Genomic DNA, 21,039 nt, shown 5'->3' with positions numbered 1-21,039 from the left:
GTTGGGCAAGGCAACAACCTCATTAGTGAGAACAGTCTCTAGGCATTTTAATGTTCATTTAGTGGGTAGTCAGAAGTGATCTGGAAATAGATGTGTATGCAGAGGAAACAGAATATAGCTATTAAACCAGTGCATTAAGGTACAGAACTCTTATGTGGCAGGAGCAATGTGTGAGTTAAATGGGTAAATAAATAAGGCCTTAGAGGATCTATTTTGTTGTAGAGCAGAGGAATCTATTTTGTTCTTCTTTTTTAGGCCATTTATACAAATTAAATCTTTAGGGGAGGGGGTGGGGTATGTATATATGTGTGTGAGAGAGAGAAGAGAGACAGAGAGAGACAAGTTGGGGGTAGTATGTGTTTTCATTGCTTTACAACTTAGTCACTAGCTCAAGGCAACTTTTAACTGTACTTACCAAAAAGCATGTGATACCTTGCTCTTAAATTTCAGGGTGGAAAGAAACGTAGAAAAGACCGAATACAGGATTTGATTGATATGGGGTATGGCTACGATGAATCGGATTCTTTCATCGATAACTCTGAGGCGGTGAGTACTCAGTGATATGGTATTGTATGATACTGACAGTGGGGAAGTGGAGTTGTGACATCTCAGTATGTCCTCTTTGCACAAGCAGCACTGAACTTAAGAGGAAGAGACCTTCTGAATCCAGAACTTTTTTTTTTTATTTGAAAATCATGACCTCTTCTTTCCAAAGCATCTAGTAGCTTGCACACTAGTGATTGAAGAAAGGACGGCTTAGCATGGTCACTCTGAAGAGTGACAGGAAATCCCAGTCGTATCTGCTAAGATGTGCTTTGTACCTTGGCCCATGGAATCAGAAGTGGGAGCTGATGGTATGTTTTCCCCCTTTAGTATGATGAACTTGTTCCTGCTTCTCTGACTACAAAGTATGGAGGATTTTACATCAACTCAGGAACCTTGCAGTTTAGACAAGCTTCAGAATCTGAGGATGACTTCATTAAAGAAAAGAAGAAAAAATCTCCAAAGGTTAGGATATTCTTCATTTTGGACTTTAGAAATAATTTTTGATGTGACTCTGTGAACTTAGTAGGTTACTCTAGAATATGTAGTCTCTTAAATGGCTCAGGAGACTGGTGGACAGGTAAATGATGTGGACATGGGGACACTGATCAGGACTTAGTCAGTTCATCCGTGTCCCAAGATGGTCCTGCAGGGTCATGTTTCCAGATAAGTTTCAGGGAGAGCTGTGAACCCATTCTTCGTGACTTTTCCACTGTAGACTTGGAAAGGACTTTAGTTTTGGGGCTGTCACTTACTGCAAATTAGTCCACCTTAGTTTTGAGTGTATTTCAGGGTCTGCCTACCACTGCCCATTACTTAAAATGAGAGGGTTCACTTACAACCAATTCTAGAACAGCCACCATGGCCTTTACTTGGAGGTTTGCAGGAAACACTGTTGTTGGAATGTTGTGGGTTCTTGACCCAGGGACTGCTTTGAGAAAGAGCTTTTTGTTCATGAAGGAAATGAGATGGGTCTGAAGATAAGATAAACCCCATACAGAGCAAGGCCAGTGCAGTCTAGTGTACTTGCTCTCCAACTCAGGGAATTGTGTAACTGCCTTGTCTTTAATTCTCAGAAGCGGAAGTTGAAGGAAGGTGGTGAAAAGATAAAAAAGAAGAAAAAAGATGACACTTATGACAAGGAGAAGAAATCGAAAAAGTCCAAGTTTTCCAAAGCCGGGTGAGAGGCAGCAGCTTTTTACTAGGAAAAATTCTGGCCCGTTAGGGCACACAAGGGCCCTGGGATACCTGGGAGCTGACTTTCCCTCCCTCCTCTCCGGCTTCAAAAGGGGCTATAGGGCCTGACCCTCCTCTCCCGTCTCTTCTGACAGGGCTGTTCTCAGCAAGTCAGCCATTCTCATCTGTGTGTTGGATAGCCTGTGTGCCTGTGTCCCGTCAGTGTCAGCAGCTACTTCTGTCACCAGATGATTGCTGATACTCCTTCTATTGGCACTCCTCTCTGCCCCAGCTCTTCTGTCTCTGTTACTTTCTTTTGTTTTCTATGGTCATGATTCCTCCTTACTCAGCCCAGCTGCCTTCCAAGCTGCTGCTTTTCTCTGCTTCTCATATGTTCTTCCATGAAGTAGTTCCTGCCCCTCCCACTTTTTGCAAACTTTTATTTCAGACTGGTAGTTCTTAAAAACCCATTGGATATTTAACATTATATAACACTGTATTACTAATCTGTATTCATGCTCAAGCTTTGGTCCAGCAAAAACAAGTTCTCTATGCCAAAAGGATGGAGGCATAACAGAGTAGACTGACAGAACAAAGACTTTGATGGAGACCCTTCCCTGGGAGCAGGGATGAGGCTGCTGGGTTTTTCATGGAGAGTGCTACAACCTGAGTAACCAGTTCCCCTCTCGCTTGCAGCTTCACAGCCCTCAATGCCAGCAAGGAGAAAAAGAAGAAGAAGTACTCTGGGTCATTAAGTGTTCGAGAGATGCTCAAGAAATTTCAGAAGGAGAAAGAGGCTCAGAAAAAGAGAGAGGAAGAACATAAGCCTGTAGCTGTGTCATCAGTAGAAGCTCAGGGCCTGAGGGAACTGGAGGGCACTTCTGACCCATTGCTCTCACTCTTTGGCTCTACTTCTGACAATGACTTGCTCCAAGCTGCCACTGCCATGGACTCCCTGACGGATTTGGACTTGGAGCAGCTGCTCAGTGAGTCTCCAGAAGGAAGCCCTTTCCGAGATATGGATGATGGAAGTGATTCCCTTGGGGTGGGATTGGATCAGGAATTCAGGCAGCCCTCCTCCTTCCCCGAAGGCCTGCCAACACCCCTGGAGAAGCGTGTTAAGGAGCTGGCTCAGGTATGGTGACATAATATGTCTGGGCTTTCCTGGAAGCCATTTCAGTAGATTGGCATTAGCTCTGCACCTTGTGAAACTCGATGCCCAAGAAGTCCTTAGTGAAGGTGGAGGGCCTTTCCCAAGTTCCCATTTCATCCCAAGGAGGAAACAGTGTAATTTTTGCTTACCAGGATTTAGTTTTTCACCTCTTTTGATTCCTCCACTTCTGGAGATTTTACTTTGGGGAAATTTTTCTCTTGTTCTCTTTTCTGCCAATTTCCTTCTCACAACTCCCCTTTGCTTTTGTTGACCAGACCTTATGTTGACAGCTGAGGTAAAATGATTTTTGAGTTCTTCCAGAGATTTTGAAAATGCACTGGTTTGTAAACACATATAGAACAAGCACTGCTTAGTTGTTACTGGGTTTTACTTGCTCCCTTGTGGTAGCATCATTAGTGTTGAGGTGTCCCTACTTGGTGATGAGTGGAACCTTAGTCTGAGCACCTCTTCCCGTCCCAGAACACAGCAAGCAGTCTTTAGCATGGGATAGCCATGCTGCTCTTTTGCTGAGTCAATTCAATGATTGACTACTAACTCTAATCTACCTGTGGATCATTAGTTTTTATACCATTGCCTTGGTTAAAATAACACTTCCCTGGAGACACTGTGATTTGGACTGTAGCTCCAGCAGTGTTTGTATTCAACTAGTGATTTTTAGAGCATTTTCAGAATCACTACTGTGACTATTTCATGTTTTAGGACAGTGTAAAACATCAGCTTTGGTATAAATGTTTTGTTTTCTCACCTAGAGAAGATATACAAAGCAAACAAAATTACCTTATTCACAACCATAGTTTCTCCTTGTTAGCCTATGTATGGTTGTATGTAAGTGTTCTTGAATGTAATGCTTTTTAATGAATTGTGCTTTGCCAGGGAGTCAGTTAACTGAGTATGACATCGAAGGGAGAAGAGAGTTGAATCTGCCCTTGGCAGGTTTGAGCATAATGTCTTGTTGCTCAGAATTTATGTTTAAAAAAATTCCTACTTGTTCTTTTCAATGCTTTGATTTGTAAGCACATTGTTTTGTAGTCTCTCAAAGGCTTGTTAACCAAGTTAAATGAGAACAAGTGATAGTAAACCATTGTTTATTTTAACAGAAAAGTCAAAATAAAACTCCTGGTTATATCCTCACTTCCATAGTAGATTGTGATCAGAGTAGTAACCTATTATTTTACCTTTTTGGGGAAAAGATATAGTGGGAATGAAGTGCCACAGCCTGAAACAATGTTGGACTGTGGTACAAGAAAGCCTCTCTGGGTAGACATGCTATCTGGTGAGTTGTCTCTCCTGAATAATGGCTCCCTTACAGCTTACATTACAGATTTTGCTGTACCTAGAACCCTTCATACTTATGCATGGGTGTCTGGGTGCCTGGTCCTTTTTGAAATTTGCTAGGAAAGGTAGTCTTTCCAGAGAAGAATGTATTTAGACATAGAACGTTACATAGAATTCCAGAAGCCACATGTGGTTATTTGTATCCTTAACAAAGAATTCTGTGCTAGATCTTGAAATGAACACAGCATTTTAAATATTAAATTTGAGGGGGTTGGAGAGATGGCTCAGCAGTTAAGAGCACTCACTGCTTGTCCAAAAGTCCTGAGTTCAATTCCCAGCAACCACATGGTGGCTCACAACCATCTGTAATGGGATCCGATGCCCTCTTCTGGTGTGTGTGAAGACAGCGACAGTGTACTCAAATACATAAACTTGAAAAATAAATTTGGGGGCTGGGGATTTAGCTCAGTGGTAGAGCGCTTACCTAGGAAGCGCAAGGCCCTGTGTTCGGTCCCCAGCTCCGAAAAAAAGAACCAAAAAAAAAAAAGAAAGAAAGAAAGAAAAATAAATTTGATAGTTGGGCATGGTGCCACTCATTTATAATCCCAATTGTTGTTGGTGAGAGGAGAATGTGTTGTTCAAGATCATTCTTGGCAAAAAAAAGGAAGTTCAAGATTAGCTGGCCACACTATAGACCCTGTCTCAACCCCAGAGTTAAACTTGCTGAGCATCATTGTTGGTAGCATTGTTGTAGTATTTCTTCCTGTATTTTTTACTTCCCTAAATTTATTTTCTTCTCTTATTTTTTTTGGGGGGGGTTCTTTTTTTTGGAGCTGGGGACCGAACCCAGGGCCTTGTGCTTCCTAGGTAAGCGCTCTACCACTGAGCTAAATCCCCAGCCCCTATTTTCTTCTCTTATTATTTTTAAAAACATGATTAGATATAGATTTTAAGTCTTGACTTTAGCTGAGATACATGCCCATTTCTATTGCTTAAATATGAAAACGAATGCTAAAACTTGGGCTTGAATGCATATTATTTCTGACTCTGCTGGTTAAGTGGCTCTTTTCTGATCTTGCCTGGGCTCACACTTGTGACTGCACTCAACCAGCACATTAGCCATATGCTAGCGAGACTTCACTTTCAGGTTGCTGCAGATCATAGTAGGCTCACTAGTTACTCAGCCTTACCTCATATTCGAAATCCTGCTTCAGTCTCCAGAGTAACTGGGATTATGGGTGTATGCCAACAAGCCCAACTTCAGTTAATTTGGATTTATTTAAAAATGTAGCACCTAGGGGTTGGGGATTTAGCTCAATGGTAGAGTGCTTGCTAGAGGCCCTGGTCCCCGGCTCTGAAAAAAAGAAAAAAAAAAAAAATGTAGCACTTAAGTAATTCACTATAAAGCCAGATCCTCCAAGATGCAGTTTAAAAAGCTTCAGAAATTTTTTTTAAATGTTATACAGGCAGAAAGCTTTTGAAGTACTGGAGAAATGGCTTAATATCTAAAAATAAAATGTGTAGCCTGGTAGTACATCTCTCCCTGTGACTGTAGCTCTTAGGGAGTAGAGGCTGGGGAATCAAGAATTGAAGGACAAGAGTTAGAAGGGTGGATCAGTGGCTAAGAATGCTAGTTGCACAACCATCGAGGGCCTGAATTTTGGATCCTAGCACTTACATAACAAGCTAAGTATGGTCTAGCATGTGCCTATAACCTTAATCTCTCAGGGTGGGGTGGAGCAGAAGTATCTGTGACTAAAAGCCTAGCCAAAAATACAAGAATACTGAATTCCAGATTCAGGGAGAGAACTTACCTCAAAGGATTAAGGCAGAGAGTGATTGAGAAGGACAATTGACCTGTTCCTTTGGTGTTTTGTGTGCAAAACACACACAAATTATATCTAAAAACACAGAGTTCAAGTTTATCCTTGGGTTAATAAAACCCTGTCTTAGAAAAGGAATATTTATTTGCAAACTTAAAACTGTTGACGGGCCTGACGAACAGTGTGATGTTTGAATATCTGTTTAAGGAATGAGGTTGAATTAACTAAGGATACTTCTGGGTCTTAGAACTAGTAGTATAAATTTAAACAAAACAATAACTTGTCTGGAGAGATAGTAACGTGTTTGCCCCACAGCATGAGGACACAAGTTATGACTCCCCAGAATCCTTGGATAGTAAGCCATGGCTCCTAGACTCAGCAACTGAGGTGGTCTGCTAGCCTATATTTGTACCAGTGCAAACACGTGCAGCCATACATACACACACTCATACATACACACAGGATTCGATTTTATTTTCTTCCTTTATTAACTGAGATTGTAGCTCAGTGGTGCAGGGCTTGAATAGCAAATGTGAGGCCCTATATTCTATTTCCAGCAATGCAAGGGTAGGGGGAGAAAACTAACCCAAACAGAAGCAAAAACCCCAAGTATCAAAGTAATAGAATCCCACTGCTTTAAAGCACCAGGATAGAATTCTGAATGCTTTTTAAAAGTATAAGAAGTTGCACATGCCCTTAGCCATACATACAGTAACTTATGCCTATAATCCTAGCACCCAAAAGTCAGGGTGGCAAATTTGAGGATAGTCTGAGATATTTTGTAAGTTTAAGTCTGGCCTTAGATGGCCTTAGATACACAGCAAAACTCTTTTTAAAAAGTAATAAGTAAAATAAGTTCATTTAAAAATAAAATTCATTTTGGGCGGTGGTGGTACGTGTCTTTAATCCTAGCCCTAGGAAGGCAGAGGCAGGCAAATCTCTTGAGTTTGAGGCCAACTCAGTCTACAGAGTGAGTTCCAGGACAGCCAGAAAAAACCTGTCTCAGTAAAATAAAATAAAATAAAAAAGACCACACATGTCCTTTCTTCCACTATCCAGTGTTTATGTCATCCCTTTTACCCGTTTTCCTCTGGGCTATTTTTTAGCCAAGGTTTCCTTAGAAGCTTGAATTTTGTATAGTTTCTTCATATTCATTTCTGATTACTCAATATTTAATTTTTCCCTTCTAGTTTGCCTTAAAATCATGTGTGTTCATATGTTTTCTTTCTTTCACGCATTCAGTGGACCTGCTACTTGATAGCTGTGGTGAATATAATGGCCTAGATTCAGATTCTTATCCTCCATGATCTTGTCATGTTCACAAACGATAGGGAGGTGACAGCAGGCTGAAATACAGAGCAGAATGAAATACTTTCTGCCTTATTTGGATGGCTAACCAGAGGGCTAGGTAGACAGCCAGACTGAAAGGAGATCAAAGAGTAACTCTGAGCTACCTAGGACTCAGACTAGAGCTTCAGGGCAAGAAGTCCTTGTCATAAAGTAGGGCAGAGCTGAGTGTGTGAATGGCTGGACAGTGGGATCCTCAGAATATATGGTAGGAGATGAGAGCTGAAGTGGATGGCTAGTGGCAGATGGTGGAAAACCATGTGTCATGTTTGGGTTTGCGTCTCAGATTGAAAAGAACCCTTACAGGGTTCTAAGGAAGTTAGTGAGATATTTTAAGAAGGCTAAGGTGTGGGTATGAGTAGGAATCTAGGAAGTCAGGCAAATAAGGATAGAAGTAAGTAGAAGTGATTTAGAGGTAATTGGAAGTACTAGTCCTGAGTTCAAAAGAGAGGGTTCGGGACTCGGAGGCTTAGATTTGAGGGATCTGCTGGGGTGTAGAAGCCTGAGGATCAGGGGTTAAAGGTCAGTCTCAGTTTTTGAACTCTGTTTCTGGTAGGCAGGGTATAAAGGACCTAGTAGAATAGGCAGGTGGAGTAGTCAGAGGACACAGGGGGACCCAGAGATTGCATTTACAAGAAGGCAGAAGAGTAAAGATTTATATATCTTTTTCAGAGAGTCTTGTCTCCATTTATATAGTTTGATTTCAGAAACTATATTTCGCCTTAATTTTCAGGTCAGCAGCTTTTTGTTTAGGCCAATGATTCCCAACCCTCTTTGCTCATTAGAATCACCATGTGGTATGTTGAAAGAGATCTGATGTTTGGGCTACTTGTCAAGAACATACATTCTTGGGGCTGGGGATTTAGCTCAGTGGTAGAGCGCTTGCCTAGGAAGCGCAAGGCCCTGGGTTCGGTCCCCAGCTCCCCAGCTCCGAAAAAAAGAACCAAAAAAAAAAAAAAAAGAACATACATTCTTCAGTTCCAACTCCCAAGATTGTGTTTTGATTGGCCTGGGGTAGAGAAGGCTGCCTAGGTAACTTCTTCCATGTGCAGCTAAGAGTAAGAACTACCAGGTTTAGTCTTTGCTGTGGTCATTTCAGGGATCTCTAGATTTGTTCTCCCAGGCATCATCTTCAATATCACATATTATTTCAGGAGTCTGGGTGTGGGATACCATACAGATTTTCAAAGGATGTCCTTTAAGTGCTGAGGCTACACTGTCATTTTTTTTTTTTTCTAATAGGCTTCTCTCTGGGTACTGGGTATGACTGGGGTACACAGTATTTTTATTACTTTTCATTATTTTTTGATACATAAAAGCCTTTAAATAAGCAGGTCTTAACCTGTGGGTTGCAGGCCCTTTGGGGTCGAAATGACCCTTTCATAGTCACCTAAAACCACAGAAAAACATAGATATTTACATTATGACTCATAGCAATAGCAAAGTTATAGTTACGAATTAGCAACAAATTAGTTTATTTTTCTTGTTTTTTTTTTTTTTTTTTTTTTTTTTTTTTTTTTACAACAAATTAGTTTTATGGTTGGGGATCTCCACAACATGAGGAATTGTGTTAAGGGGTTGCAGCATTGGAAAGATTGAGAACTGCTGCTTTAAATCTTGTAGGTTTGCTGAAGGTCCTAGTTGTTTTTCTACCATTGACAGGACAGACATCCCATTTACGGGGTCGTTTGTCAGAGTCTGGACACAGATGCTAGACGCTGGCTGGGTTGCTCTCTGGCTGGATGTCTAGGATCACGTCTTTCTGTTCCATGATTAGTATTGTAGTCTCAAGAAACTCAAGCCACACGTGCTGCACCAGCTTTGGATGACCTTAGTCTGGGCTGCGGGATAGTGAGGAGGACGGCAGACAGTGTTCAGGCGGCAGGTGCTCTTTGGGAGTGGTGACTCTGTACCTGCTGCTGAGTGTGAGAGATGCGTGGGGAAGGGCACTTACACCCGTTACTGTCTCCTGTGAATCAGGCTGCCAGAGCTGCGGAGGGAGACAGCAAGCAGAAGTTCTTCACTCAAGATATTAATGGCATCTTGCTAGAGTGAGTATCACCTGTTTGTTTGTCTCCGCTCTCCTATGTAAAATGGAACAGGGACACTGCATCTGTCTCCATAAATGATAGACCTACTATCTTCAGCCACAGACATTATTAAAGTGATGTAATACATGTCCTGTCATAGTGGGAAGACAAGTGTGAGGTGAAAAGTGAGCATCCAGAGGAATGAATGACAGCCAGCTGACCTCAGGTCTGCTGGGTCTTGGGTGCCTCTCAGCTCCTCCTCATGTTCACTTCTGCTGCCATTATACTTCATCCCATCGTGCTTTGCCCAGAGCCCCAAAACCCGAGGTACTTCATTGTCTGAACCATATTAAAAAAGACACCAGCAAGCATACAAAGCTCAGCCATGTCAGGGCACGGCTTTGCAACCCTTGTCCTGTTGTGTTAGGTAGCAGGAGAAGCCTGTTGCTCGACAGCAGGGTTTTGCTTATGTAAGAGCAGTTGTCAAGACTTGAATGTTCCCACAAATGGCCTCTACTGCGTAGAGTAGGATGTGGATGGACCTTTTGGCTCAGCATGACGCCTCAAAGAGCACCTTGAGGGTCAGGTGAGAGTTTTATGTCAACAAAGAGCCTGCTTGATGGTGCCACATACAGAAAGCTTAGGCTTTTTCTGTTCATCTGGCTAGAGAAACTAGAGAAGTGAGGCTTTTCCTGATCTCATGATCATGGGTAGAATGGGTAACTGAAAATCAAAATGTGGTGGAGAGGGCTAGGAAGATGCTCTAGTTCCTACAAGAACTTGCCATTGCTCTCACAGAGGGTCTGGTTTTGGTTCCTAGTACCCACACAGTGGCTCACAACTGTCTTAAACAACCTGGCTTTTTAACTTTAGGTCTATGGGATGCAGTGCCCTTTATGGTTTCCATGGGTACCAGGCATGCAAATGGGACAGACATACATATAGGCAAAACACTTTCCGTAAAAGAAAAATAAATCTTCAAAATATTGTTGGAAAATATTTCCTGCCAACTCCAAGCAATTTGCTACTTTCACTTTTAAAGCTTTCCTATTTTCTTTATGAAATTTAATACTCATATCTTTTTGTCTTTGGTTTTGTTCTCTTGACTACCTCTGACTTGGTCTTATCCTTGACCTAAGAGCCTTGACCCTCTTCCTAGCCAAGTTCATCAGGCTTGAGAGTTTTTCTTGTTTGTTGCTACTGGAGATTTTGTTGCTGTGGCCACATGGTTGGTTACATTGTGTGACCATCAAGATGAGATTCAATCTACTTTTGATGCCTAGCTTTCTTCTCCAGTATGCAACCTAAGAGGAAACTTGCAGTGAGCTGCAGGCCATTGATGACTGTGTTGTGTTCTTCAGCATAGAGGTACAAACCCGGGAGCTGACTAGCCAAATCCGTTCTGGGGTGTTTGCCTATCTGGCTTCATTCCTGCCCTGCAGCAAGGATGCTCTGGTCAAGCGTGCTCGGAAGCTTCATCTCTACGAACAGGTGAGTGGCAGGGTCTGTCTAAGGATCCTATCTGCTGCACTGTCTCCTTTTGATAGCCCATTATGAGTCCTCAGTGTAAGACTGGTACATGAGCCAAGCCTATTCCGTGTCCTTTTTTGGTAGGGTGGGCGCCTAAAAGAGCCACTCCAGAAGCTCAAGGATGCCATTGGTAGGGCCATGCCTGAGCAGGTGGCCAAGTACCAGGATGAATGCCAAGCACACACACAAGCAAAGGTTGCTAAGTAAGTGTACTTGAGTATCATTACCTTCCTGTATCTCCTCCTACCCCTCTTAACTACTTGTCTATATATAGTGAGTCTGTCTGTGGGAATGTGTATGAACTTGCAGAATCCAGAAGAGAGTCAGATACCCTGAAGTTGTAGTTACAAGTGATTTTGAGCTGGGGTGTTGGAAACTGAATTTGGATCCTCTGCAAGAGCAGCATATGCTTTTAAGCACTGAGCTATCGCTCCAGGTTCCTGTCTCTTTTCTTTATACGTCTCCTACACAGTTCTAGGCAGTTTAGCACTTTCTGATCTTAAGGAGAGCATTGTAGAAGGGAGGAGTGGGAAACTGGTAGGCAAGAGAACCTCAGAGTTCCTTCTATTCTCTCTATAGGATGCTGGAGGAAGAGAAAGACAAGGAGCAGAGAGAACGGATTTGTTCTGATGAAGAAGAAGATGAAGAAAAGGGGGGCCGGAGAATAATGGGACCCCGGAAGAAATTCCAGTGGAATGATGAAATCAGGTGTGCACAAACTGGGACCTTGCGTCATTGGAGGGTTTGTGAGACCGGTGTCTGAGCCTGTCCCCATATTGCTAATGAAGGTTAGGATTAATTACTTTCATGGGTTGCTGAAAGCACACAGTGGCAACTGTTAAACGGGATTTGGGGTGGTGGAAGGTTTCTGATCTTTTTCTCTGCTCCTCAGGGAACTTCTTTGCCAGGTGGTGAAGATCAAGCTGGAGAGCCGTGATCTGGAGAGGAACAGCAAGGCCCAGGCCTGGGAGGACTGTGTGAAAGCTTTTCTGGATGCTGAGGTCAAGCCTCTCTGGCCCAAAGGCTGGATGCAGGCCAGGTGAGGCCCTTGTGCTGAGGCGGGGAAGTCTGGGCTGACAGTGACCCCTGCCCTCAGAGGTTGCTGTCTCACTGATTCAATTTTGATGCCACTTGAGTACTTAGGGAATCCTGCTATCTATAAAGGAGTCTTCTTATTCTATAAGAGGGGTCTTATTTGTGGAGTTCAGTCCTTGTAACTCCTCATCCCAGTTTAGTTAGAAGAATGGCTACATTCTCTTTTCCGTATTGTTTTGATATAATGGCTGCAGCAGAAGCTGAGAGATGGAAGTCATCTTAGGGAGTTCCTCATGGTTCCACAAAGTTTAATTCACAAGAAGCTGATTCCATTCTGGAGCTTAGTGTTGAGCTTCTGTGCAGAAGCTCCTCGTGTATCGTCATCCATGTAGGGAACACATCTGCTTTATGCAGATAAAGACAGTGTGAGGTGTTGGCTTGACTCATTGGTGCTTTGGACAGATGAAAGAATCTCAGGAATTATTATTCTTTCCTTATAGTTAGGTTAAATGAAGGTAGTTTTTGTTGAGTTTCTCTGGAAAAAAAGACATGCTACATGTGCTACTTCACTATTTTTCCTTGGGTGGATTTAAATAGCAATAAGAAAAGCACCACTGGGGCTGGAGAGATGGCTCAGTGACTAAGAGCACTGACTGCTCTTCCAGAGGTCCTGAGTTCAAATCCCAGCAACCACCTGGTGGCTCACAACCATCTGTAATGGGATCTGATGCCCTCTTCTGGTGTGTCTAAAGACAGCTACAGTATAGTTATATTAAATAAATAAATAGATAAATATATAAATCTATCTTTAAAAAAAGAAAGAAAAGACAAAAGCACCACGCCTCAGGAAACTTGTGGCTATGATAGGCTATTGACTTTTTTGGTAAAACCTAGAATTCTGGCTGTAGGTAAGTTGGTGAGGCCAAATTAGGCCCCTCAGCTGGATTAAGTGCCACGGATTACCACACCCTTCAGGAACAATCTAGAAGCAGAGTTGTGGCATAGTGGGGCAGATATGATACCCTTTTTCTTTCAGGACTCTATTTAAGGAGAGTCGACGAGGCCATGGGCATCTGACATCACTTCTGTAAGTACCTCAGAATTTTATTTCTTGGGGCACTACTATTTTAATCTTTTCTTGCGGATATCTTCTGAACCGTTTCTGTGTTCCTTTCTTTAAACAGGGCCAAGAAGAAAGTAATAGCACCCTCAAAAGTCAAGACGAAGGTACGTCAGCCTGTTTGGGCCAGTGCCAACTGTCCTGAAGCCATGCTCAGGAACTCCTGAATGACCGGGGAGGCTTGTTAAGGTTCACTGAGAATCATTATTGAGATGGCACTCTTGAACGAGGCAGACATCTGAGCTGGGCCACATAACTCTCTCTAGCCTCAGTTTTCCCAACAGTACTCAGCCAGTCCAGTTCCTATGGTTATGGGACTCAAGAGTCTGAAGCAGCCCCAGAGGAGTGCAGTGCAAGGCCACAGTAAATGTGAAAGGTCACTTTTGTGGTAGTCTTCTTGGGGAGGAAGACTTAAGTTTGCAGCAGTAGCAAGAGAGAGAAGTGGCTGTTAGTTATCTAGGAGAACCACAGTGGATGGGCACAGAAGTGTGATACACACCACAGAGACCCTCAGCAGAGACCTTTGGTACTTGCCAAACTTTTACCTTTTTACTGAGGCTTGGGATTCGCATAGTCCTACTTAAAGGGACTGTGAGATCCAATGTTTAGATTGTTTATTCCTAAGTATCTGGAAGGTTCCTAAAATCTGAGAACATACTGTGTTAAGTACTGGGGATACAGGGGCAATGGGATAGATCCTATTCTGTTCCTATTAGAATGGACAGGTAGACAGGTATTGTGGAAAATTAGAGGAAAAAGAAGTTAAGTGAAAGTAATTCTCAACAGTCTAAGTTTAGCCAGGAGCATTCAAGGTAGTGTAAATGCCAGTAGATTCTGTCTTCTATTGCTGTGATAAAAAGCGTGGCCAAGCCAGACTGTGGTGGCTTAGGCCTTTAATCCCAGCACTTGGGATGCAAAGGCATGCAATGTCTGTGAGTTCCAGGACAGCCAGCACTACATAGAAAAAACACGTCTCAGAAAGGGGGAAAAAATTACCAACAGCAACTTGGAGAAGGAAAGGTTTATTTTGTCTTATAGTCCATCATCCAGGGAGGTCAGGGCAGGAACTCAAGCAGTGCAGGAGCCTGGAGACAGGAACTGATACAGAGGCCTTGGAGGAGTGCTGCTTGTTCCTTATGGCTTATCAGCCTGCTTTTTTTTTAATTGATTGATTAAATTTTACATCTTGATTGTAGTTTCCTCTCCTCCTCTCCTCCCAGTCTCTCCCCACTCCCCAAATCTACTTTTCCTTTGTTTTGCTTCAGAAAAGGAAAGGCCTTCCATGGCTAGCAAGCAGTCCTGACATATCAAGTTGCTGTAAGACTAGGCCTATCCTCTCTCACTGAGGCTAGACAAGGCAGCCAGGTAGGAGGAAAGGGTCCCAAAGGCAGGCAACAGAGTCAGAGACAGCCCCTGCTCCCACTGTTAGGAAACCCATGTGAAGACCAAGTTACACAGTTTTAACATTTATGCAGAGGGTCTAAGTCAGCCCCATGCAGGCTTCCTGGTTGGCAGTTTAATCTTTGTGAGCTTCTATGGACCCAGGTTAGTTAATTCTATGTGTCTTCTTATGGTGTCCTTGACCCCTCTGGCTCCTACTTCCCTTCCCCAGGATTCCCCAAGCTCTGCCTAATGTTTGGGTGAGGGTCTCTGCAACTGTTTCCATCAGTTGCTGGGTAAAACCTCTGATGATGATTATGCTAGGCTCCTATTTGCAAGTATAACAGAATATCTTTAGCAATATCAGGCTTGGACTTCCTCTCATTGCTTGGGTCTCAAGCTGGACCTGTGGTTGGCTGGCTACTCCCTCAATTTCTGATCTGTTTTACCCTAGCACATCTTGTAGGCTGGACAGATTGTAAGGTGAAGGTTTTGTGGTTGGGTTGGTGTCCCGGTCCCTCCATTGGGAGTCTTGCCTGGTTATAGGAAATGGCCAGTTTATCAGCCTGCTTTCTTACGGCACTCAAGATCACCAGCACAGGAGTGGCACTGCCCATAGTAAAGTGGGCCTTCCTACATCAACCATTAATCAAGAAAATGCACCACAGGTTTATCCACAGGCCAATCTTGTATGGGCATTTTCTCAATTAAGACTACCTCTTCCAAATGACTCTAGCTTGTATTACGCAGTTGATAGACAAGTATAGTGACCAAACCTTGTAGTATTTCAGAAACTAAAAAAAGAAAGCAACAAAGAATGCTAGCCTAAAGCCAGTGTCTACCAGCTAGACACATATGACCAGATAGTACTACAAGTCAAAGCAGACATGGTACCTATACTCATCCATCACTTGTCTTGTAATTACCCAGTAAGCTTGAATAACTTGTTGATATCCTTGTAACAGGCCACTATTGGCATCCTTGAGAATGTCTAACTATGAGCATTTCCATTTTCCTTTAGGAATCATCTGTTAAGCCTGACAAAAAAGTTTCTATCCCATCAGGACAGCATGGTGGTCCCACCACTTTGCTCTCAGAACATCAAGGCGGAGGCCTGAACATTGGGGCAAACAGCAGGGAGCATCCGTCCCAGGCAACTTGCGGCCTCACTGACCCTGTTCCTGTCACCCTGGAGGATTCACTGGATGAAGACTTGGTCCGGAATCCAGCCTCCTCTGTGGATGCTGTGTCTAAGGAGCTGGCTGTATTGAACAGCAGAGCAGCCAACAGTTCTGAATTCACACTGCCTGCTCCCTCCAAAGCACCAACAGAAAAAGTTGCTGGTGTTTTGTGTACAGAAGAGAAACGGAACTTTACAAAGCCCAGCTCTTCTGCACCACCCCCTACGAATGCTCTGCAGTCACCTCTCAATTTTCTGGCTGAACAGGCTCTAGCACTGGGGCAGTCCTCTCAGGAGAAAAAGCCAGAGGGTTCTGGCTACAAAGAGCTATCCTGTCAGGCTCCCCTTAGCAAGGGTATGCCTGAATTGCACCAGTCTAAAGCAAAGCACCATAGCTTGCAACGGACGTCTCATGGACCCCAGGCAGCAGCTCCCGTGCCTGGTCCCCAAGTTAAAGTCTTTCATGCAGGCACTCAACAGCAGAAAAGCTTCACACCCCCATCCCCATTTGTCAACAAGCTTCAAGGCCCAAAGGCCACCTCTCCACAGTGTCATCGTTCCTTCTTGCAGCTGGTAAAGACAGCAGCCAAAGGCCAGTCCTTCCATGCCACTATGCCAGCCTCCTCCGGAAGTTCACCAGCCTCCAGCAGCAGTTCCCATAAGACGACAGCCTCAAATTCTACCACCATCAGCCATCCAGCAAAGCTGCATCCAGCCAGCTCTGTGGGGCCATCTTATAAGAATAACCCTTTTGCAGGCTCAATCTCTAAACATGGGGCTGCTTCTAGCAGCACATCGTCTGGAGGAGGAGCCCAAGTACAGAGCTCTGTTTCTGGGACCTTGCTCCCTGGCGTGCAGCCTCCCTCGGCAGGACAGCCTGCTAGCCGAACTGCCCCAAGTTCTGCTGTGAAAAAAACACCTGTTACTCAGAAGCTGACCCTTGTGGCTCCGCCTGGAGGTCCAAATGGAGATTCTGGTGGTGGGACCCAGGGAGTGGCAAAGTTACTGACCTCCTCCCTGAAGCCTGCTGCAGTTAGTAGTGTGACATCGTCTACCTCCTTGCCAGTGAGTATCCCAACATGGCAACCTTCCCTGACTGCAAGGTTTTGGGGGTAAGATGCAAGGTTTTGGGAATAAGACTGTTTGTTATCCTCAGGTCTGTAAAAGTGGTCTGAAACACAAAGTCAGGTGGTGACAGTAATGAGATCAGATACTGGACGAAGTACTGGGTTTTCTGTCTAGTCTCACTTTTACTGCTGGTAGGAGGACTGGTATAGCCTGAATGTCTTAGCAGAGGAACTGGGAGGGAAAAAGAAAGCGAGCATCTGTTGGCGTTGGGTCCTTGTAGAGATTGAGCCTGTGAGGAATAGAGTGAGCCTTAGAGCCTGCCTCTGCACCGTGACTCAGACAGAAGTGCTTCCAGCTGTGGGGCAGTCAGAATGTGTCATACCTCAGTGCAAAGTGGCAGTACCCTGTGCTTGCAATTCTCTGATTAGATCGAAGGAACTCTGTAGGTCAAAGGTGACTTGACAGAGCCTAGCAGAGAAAAGTCTAGGGTGTGTGTGTATGGAATATTAGAAATCTGGCCAAGGGTGGTGTTGCACATCTGTAATCCCATAGATAGAAGCAAAATCAGGAATTAAAAGCAAGACTTGGCTACATAACTAACTACTTTGAGACCAGCCAGGATACACAAGATTCTGTCTACAATTGAAAAGAGGTCTGGAAAGATAGTGCAGCAGTTAAAAGGGAAAAAAAAGAACCCACACCAGAACACCAGGCTACGGTGGTGGTGCACACTTTTATTCCCAGCACTTGGGAGGCAGACGCAGGCAGATCTCTTGAGTTCCAGGATAACCAGAGCAACACAGAGAAACCTTGTCCAGGTCTTGGGGGTGGGGTGCAAGTTACCTTTCTTGTAGAGGACCTGAGTTTGGTACCCACATCAGGTAGTTCATAAGTGCCTATAACTCCAGTCTGAGAGAGATCTGAAGCCTCTGGTCTCCTTTGGCACACATATACACACATATCCATACATACATATACACACACTCAACACACACACACATCCCTGTACATGTACATAATTAAAAATAATAATTAAAAAGTGAAAAGGGAAGCTTGAATACAGGTTGGGGATTTGAAATAATTTTTCTTTTCCTGTGTGTATGTATATATATAAAATTGTAGATAGATTGGTCTAGCAAGGTCTTGATTCTTTCTCCCTACCACCCCATATACTAACTGTGCACATTAATTTCCAGGAAAAAAATGTTTATACACTTATATGTTTGAGTGGTGGCACATGTGTGTTATGGTGTATGTATTGTGTTCAATCTTTACCTTCTGTCTTGTTTGAGACAGGATCTCTCTGCTGCATACACCAGGCTAACTGGCTATTGAGCTTACAGGCCTTCTCATCTCATAGGTGTACTGGTTATAGGCTCATGCTAACATTCTTAGTTTTATATGGGTTTTGGAGATTCAAACTCATGCCTCAGGGTTGAGGCTCTAGCTCACTGGTAGAGCTCTTATTTAGCATAAACAAGGCATTACATTCAATCTCCACTACTGCTAGAATAAAAAAGGAAACAGGGAAATCATTGACTTAATGTTGCCTTGACTGTATATTATAGGCTGGTGATACAGATCAGTTGGTAGAATGCGTGACTAGCTTTCATGAAGCCATAATTTGATCCAGTACCATTCAAATTGGGCCTGATGGTACATACTTGTTACCCCAGCACTGGGAGATAGTCAGCCAGACCAGAGGTTTAAGGTCATCCTCAGCCACATAATAGGCCACTGTGGACCTATTATGAGACCCTGTTTTAAAAATAGAACAAGGGGGGTTGGGGATTTAGCTCAGTGGTAGAGTGCTTGCCTAGCAAGCGCAAGGCCCTGGGTTCGGTCCCCAGCTCTGAAAAAAAGAAAAAAAAAAAAAAAAAAGAACAAGGACTTGTTTCCTATGTGCCCTTGGATTGAAGTTTGCAGTCATGGTGAAGCTCTCGATCATGTTAGGTAGGCTTCTTACACTTTTTGTGACAGTCCATAGCCTTTCTGGGGTTTGTAGACCCTGTCAAAGATGGGAAACAAGGGCCTATAGGGGATAACCTGCAACTCAGCCCAATGAACACCCTCCACCACTCCCCGCACACACACGCCCAGCTAAACTTACTGCGGCATCTGGGCTCACGAATGCGCATCAGCTGGTCTTATTGAAAGTATGATCTTGTGCAATTGGATTTCACCAGCACATTCCACTGTACTGCTGTAATGAAGCTTTCCAGCTTTAAGGCCCAGTGATGGGCAGGAGTGGTCACTTTCATGTGACTGATTACGTGGGAAACCAGCTATGGGTATTAGGGACACCTCATTCTGGTTGGACTATCAAAGTCTTTTTGATCAGTGTACAAATTGTTTTAAATTTTGAATGGCAAAATTTACCCTCATCACTTTTATATTTAATCTTATATTTATTATATATTATACTTACGTGTGTGTATATATATATATAATGCATTTATATATTCAGGTAGATATTTTAAGATGAGAATATATATTTATAATTATATTTATTTATTTATTTTTTTGGTTCTTTTTTTCGGAGCTGGGGACCGAACCCAGGGCCTTGCACTTCCTAGCTAAATCCCCAACCCCTATAATTATATTTATATATTATATATTTTATATCTAAACATAAACATTTATATAAGTATAATACATAATATACATATATAAGGTTATTTGGGCTGGAGAGATGGCTCAGCAGTTAAGAGCACCCGAGTGCTCTTCCAGAGGTCCTGAGTTCAATTCCCAGCAACCATACAGTGGCTCACAACCATCTGTAAAGAGATCCGATGCCCTCTTCTGGTGTGTCTGAAGACAGCTGCAGTGTACTTATATATAATAAATGAATAAATCTTAAAAAAAAGTTACTTAACTACAAGCTTACGTTTAACCTTATAGTGCACTCAGTGCACTGCCTGTGGGAGGATGTCACTGTCATGAGACAAAAACTGCCTGCCTGTTGCCATCATCTCATCATCTTGTATCATTTTCAGTTGTTTTTCTTGTTGCTTTCTTTTTGTTCTTTGTTTCTTTTGGAGACAGGGTTTCTTCAAGTAGCCCTGGTACTCTCTTTACAGACTGGGCCTTGAACTCACAGAAATCCACCTGCTTCTGCCTCCAAGTGCTGGGATTAAAGGTGTATGTTACCATTGCCTGACTTCAGTTGGATCTTTTCAAATGAGAAGCTTGCCACACTGTTTATATTTATAAAGGCTTTGGATAAGATCCAGGGTTCCTCTAGAATTAAAACTTGTCATGGAGATAACTATTTATTTATTTATTTATTTATTTATTTATTTATTTAATGTGTATGAGTGTTTTGTCTGCATGTGTATTGTATATGAATCATATACATACCTGATGCCCACAGAGACCAGAAAAGGGTGTTGGAGGATGTAGTTAAAATTATCTCTGTATCCTGGAATCCCCTAGATGCCGACCCATCCTAATTCCTCTTTTGGGTACTGAGTACTAGGTACTTTCACAGGGTAGGTTCTGACTGTGTGTGTTTCCTCCTCAGAAAGGAACTGGCGGGGCAGTGCTGCTGTCCAACAACTCTTCTTTAAGTCTGCTGTCTTCATCCTATAAGTCCAACACCCCCAAGCTTCCAGGGACTATGAACTCAAACTCACTAGGAATCATAACCCCATTTCCACTTCATGTACTCTCCTTCAGTGCAGACTCCTCTGCCAAAGCAGGAGTCTCTAAGGATGCCATTGTCACAGGTCCAGCCCCTGGGACCTTCCACCATGGCCTCAGCCACAGTAAGTTCTTATCTCCTGCCTCTGTTCCTATGTTGTGTGCCATGTTGGATCTTGTGTGTGTTTGGTGTGACCATGGGAATATCCCCCCACCTCTGGAAGCTGCTTAGTGCCCGGGATAGCTGTTTTGTTCCAGACTGGCCCAAAGTTTGCCTGGGGCTCTAGATCTCCCAAGCTGCTTTTCTGTTCTGTCTTCAATGTGTGTGTTTTGTTCTCTCCCCTCCTGTTTCTCTCAGGTCTTCTGGCTGGCTTGCATTCCAGCCCACCCCACACAGCGCCTCTCCCACATGCTGCTGTGTCTACCCATGTCCCACAGAGTCTGCCAGGTAAATGCCAGATGGGCAGTGTGCCATGCACTCTGTGCACCATGCCCCTCCACCCATAGGTGCTTTGCTGCTGGCGCTGTTAGCCATCTCTGCCTCATCATCACTGTTTTGTATTTGCTTTGTCTTCTGAGGCTATGGCTTTTTAGGTTCCAGAATAATAAAAACCTATACTGTAAGAGGCTTTTCCTGGTTTCTTATCAGAATGGCCATTGGGTCAGACTTAGCCTGTGTGACCGTATATGGTGGAGCCTGAGCATGAAGCAGGTGT

The 21,039-nt window shown here is 43.5% G+C and overlaps 1 protein-coding gene across 2 annotated transcripts in view; it reads left to right on the top strand.

Moving 5' to 3' along the window:
- The window catches only part of Ubn1 (ubinuclein 1), a 35,431-nt gene that overhangs the window by 10,354 nt on the left and 4,038 nt on the right, over nt 1-21,039 (top strand). The window contains exons 4-17 of one of the 2 annotated variants that reach the window (NM_001106977.2): nt 451-546; nt 874-1,008; nt 1,620-1,723; nt 2,416-2,854; nt 9,319-9,389; nt 10,730-10,859; nt 10,983-11,101; nt 11,478-11,606; nt 11,791-11,937; nt 12,970-13,020; nt 13,118-13,160; nt 15,455-16,678; nt 20,205-20,448; nt 20,682-20,771. In NM_001106977.2, the coding sequence (NP_001100447.2) occupies nt 451-546; nt 874-1,008; nt 1,620-1,723; nt 2,416-2,854; nt 9,319-9,389; nt 10,730-10,859; nt 10,983-11,101; nt 11,478-11,606; nt 11,791-11,937; nt 12,970-13,020; nt 13,118-13,160; nt 15,455-16,678; nt 20,205-20,448; nt 20,682-20,771 (3,022 nt within the window). The remainder of the gene's footprint in view (nt 1-450; nt 547-873; nt 1,009-1,619; nt 1,724-2,415; nt 2,855-9,318; nt 9,390-10,729; nt 10,860-10,982; nt 11,102-11,477; nt 11,607-11,790; nt 11,938-12,969; nt 13,021-13,117; nt 13,161-15,454; nt 16,679-20,204; nt 20,449-20,681; nt 20,772-21,039) is intronic. The other variant, XM_006245787.5, reaches the window with a different exon arrangement.

The sequence above is a fragment of the Rattus norvegicus genome, chromosome 10 (assembly GCF_036323735.1).
Source record: "Rattus norvegicus strain BN/NHsdMcwi chromosome 10, GRCr8, whole genome shotgun sequence".
NCBI classification, from domain to species: Eukaryota; Metazoa; Chordata; class Mammalia; order Rodentia; family Muridae; genus Rattus; species Rattus norvegicus.
Note: the sequence above shows the minus strand (reverse complement) of the source record. Positions and strands in the feature narration are given on the sequence as shown.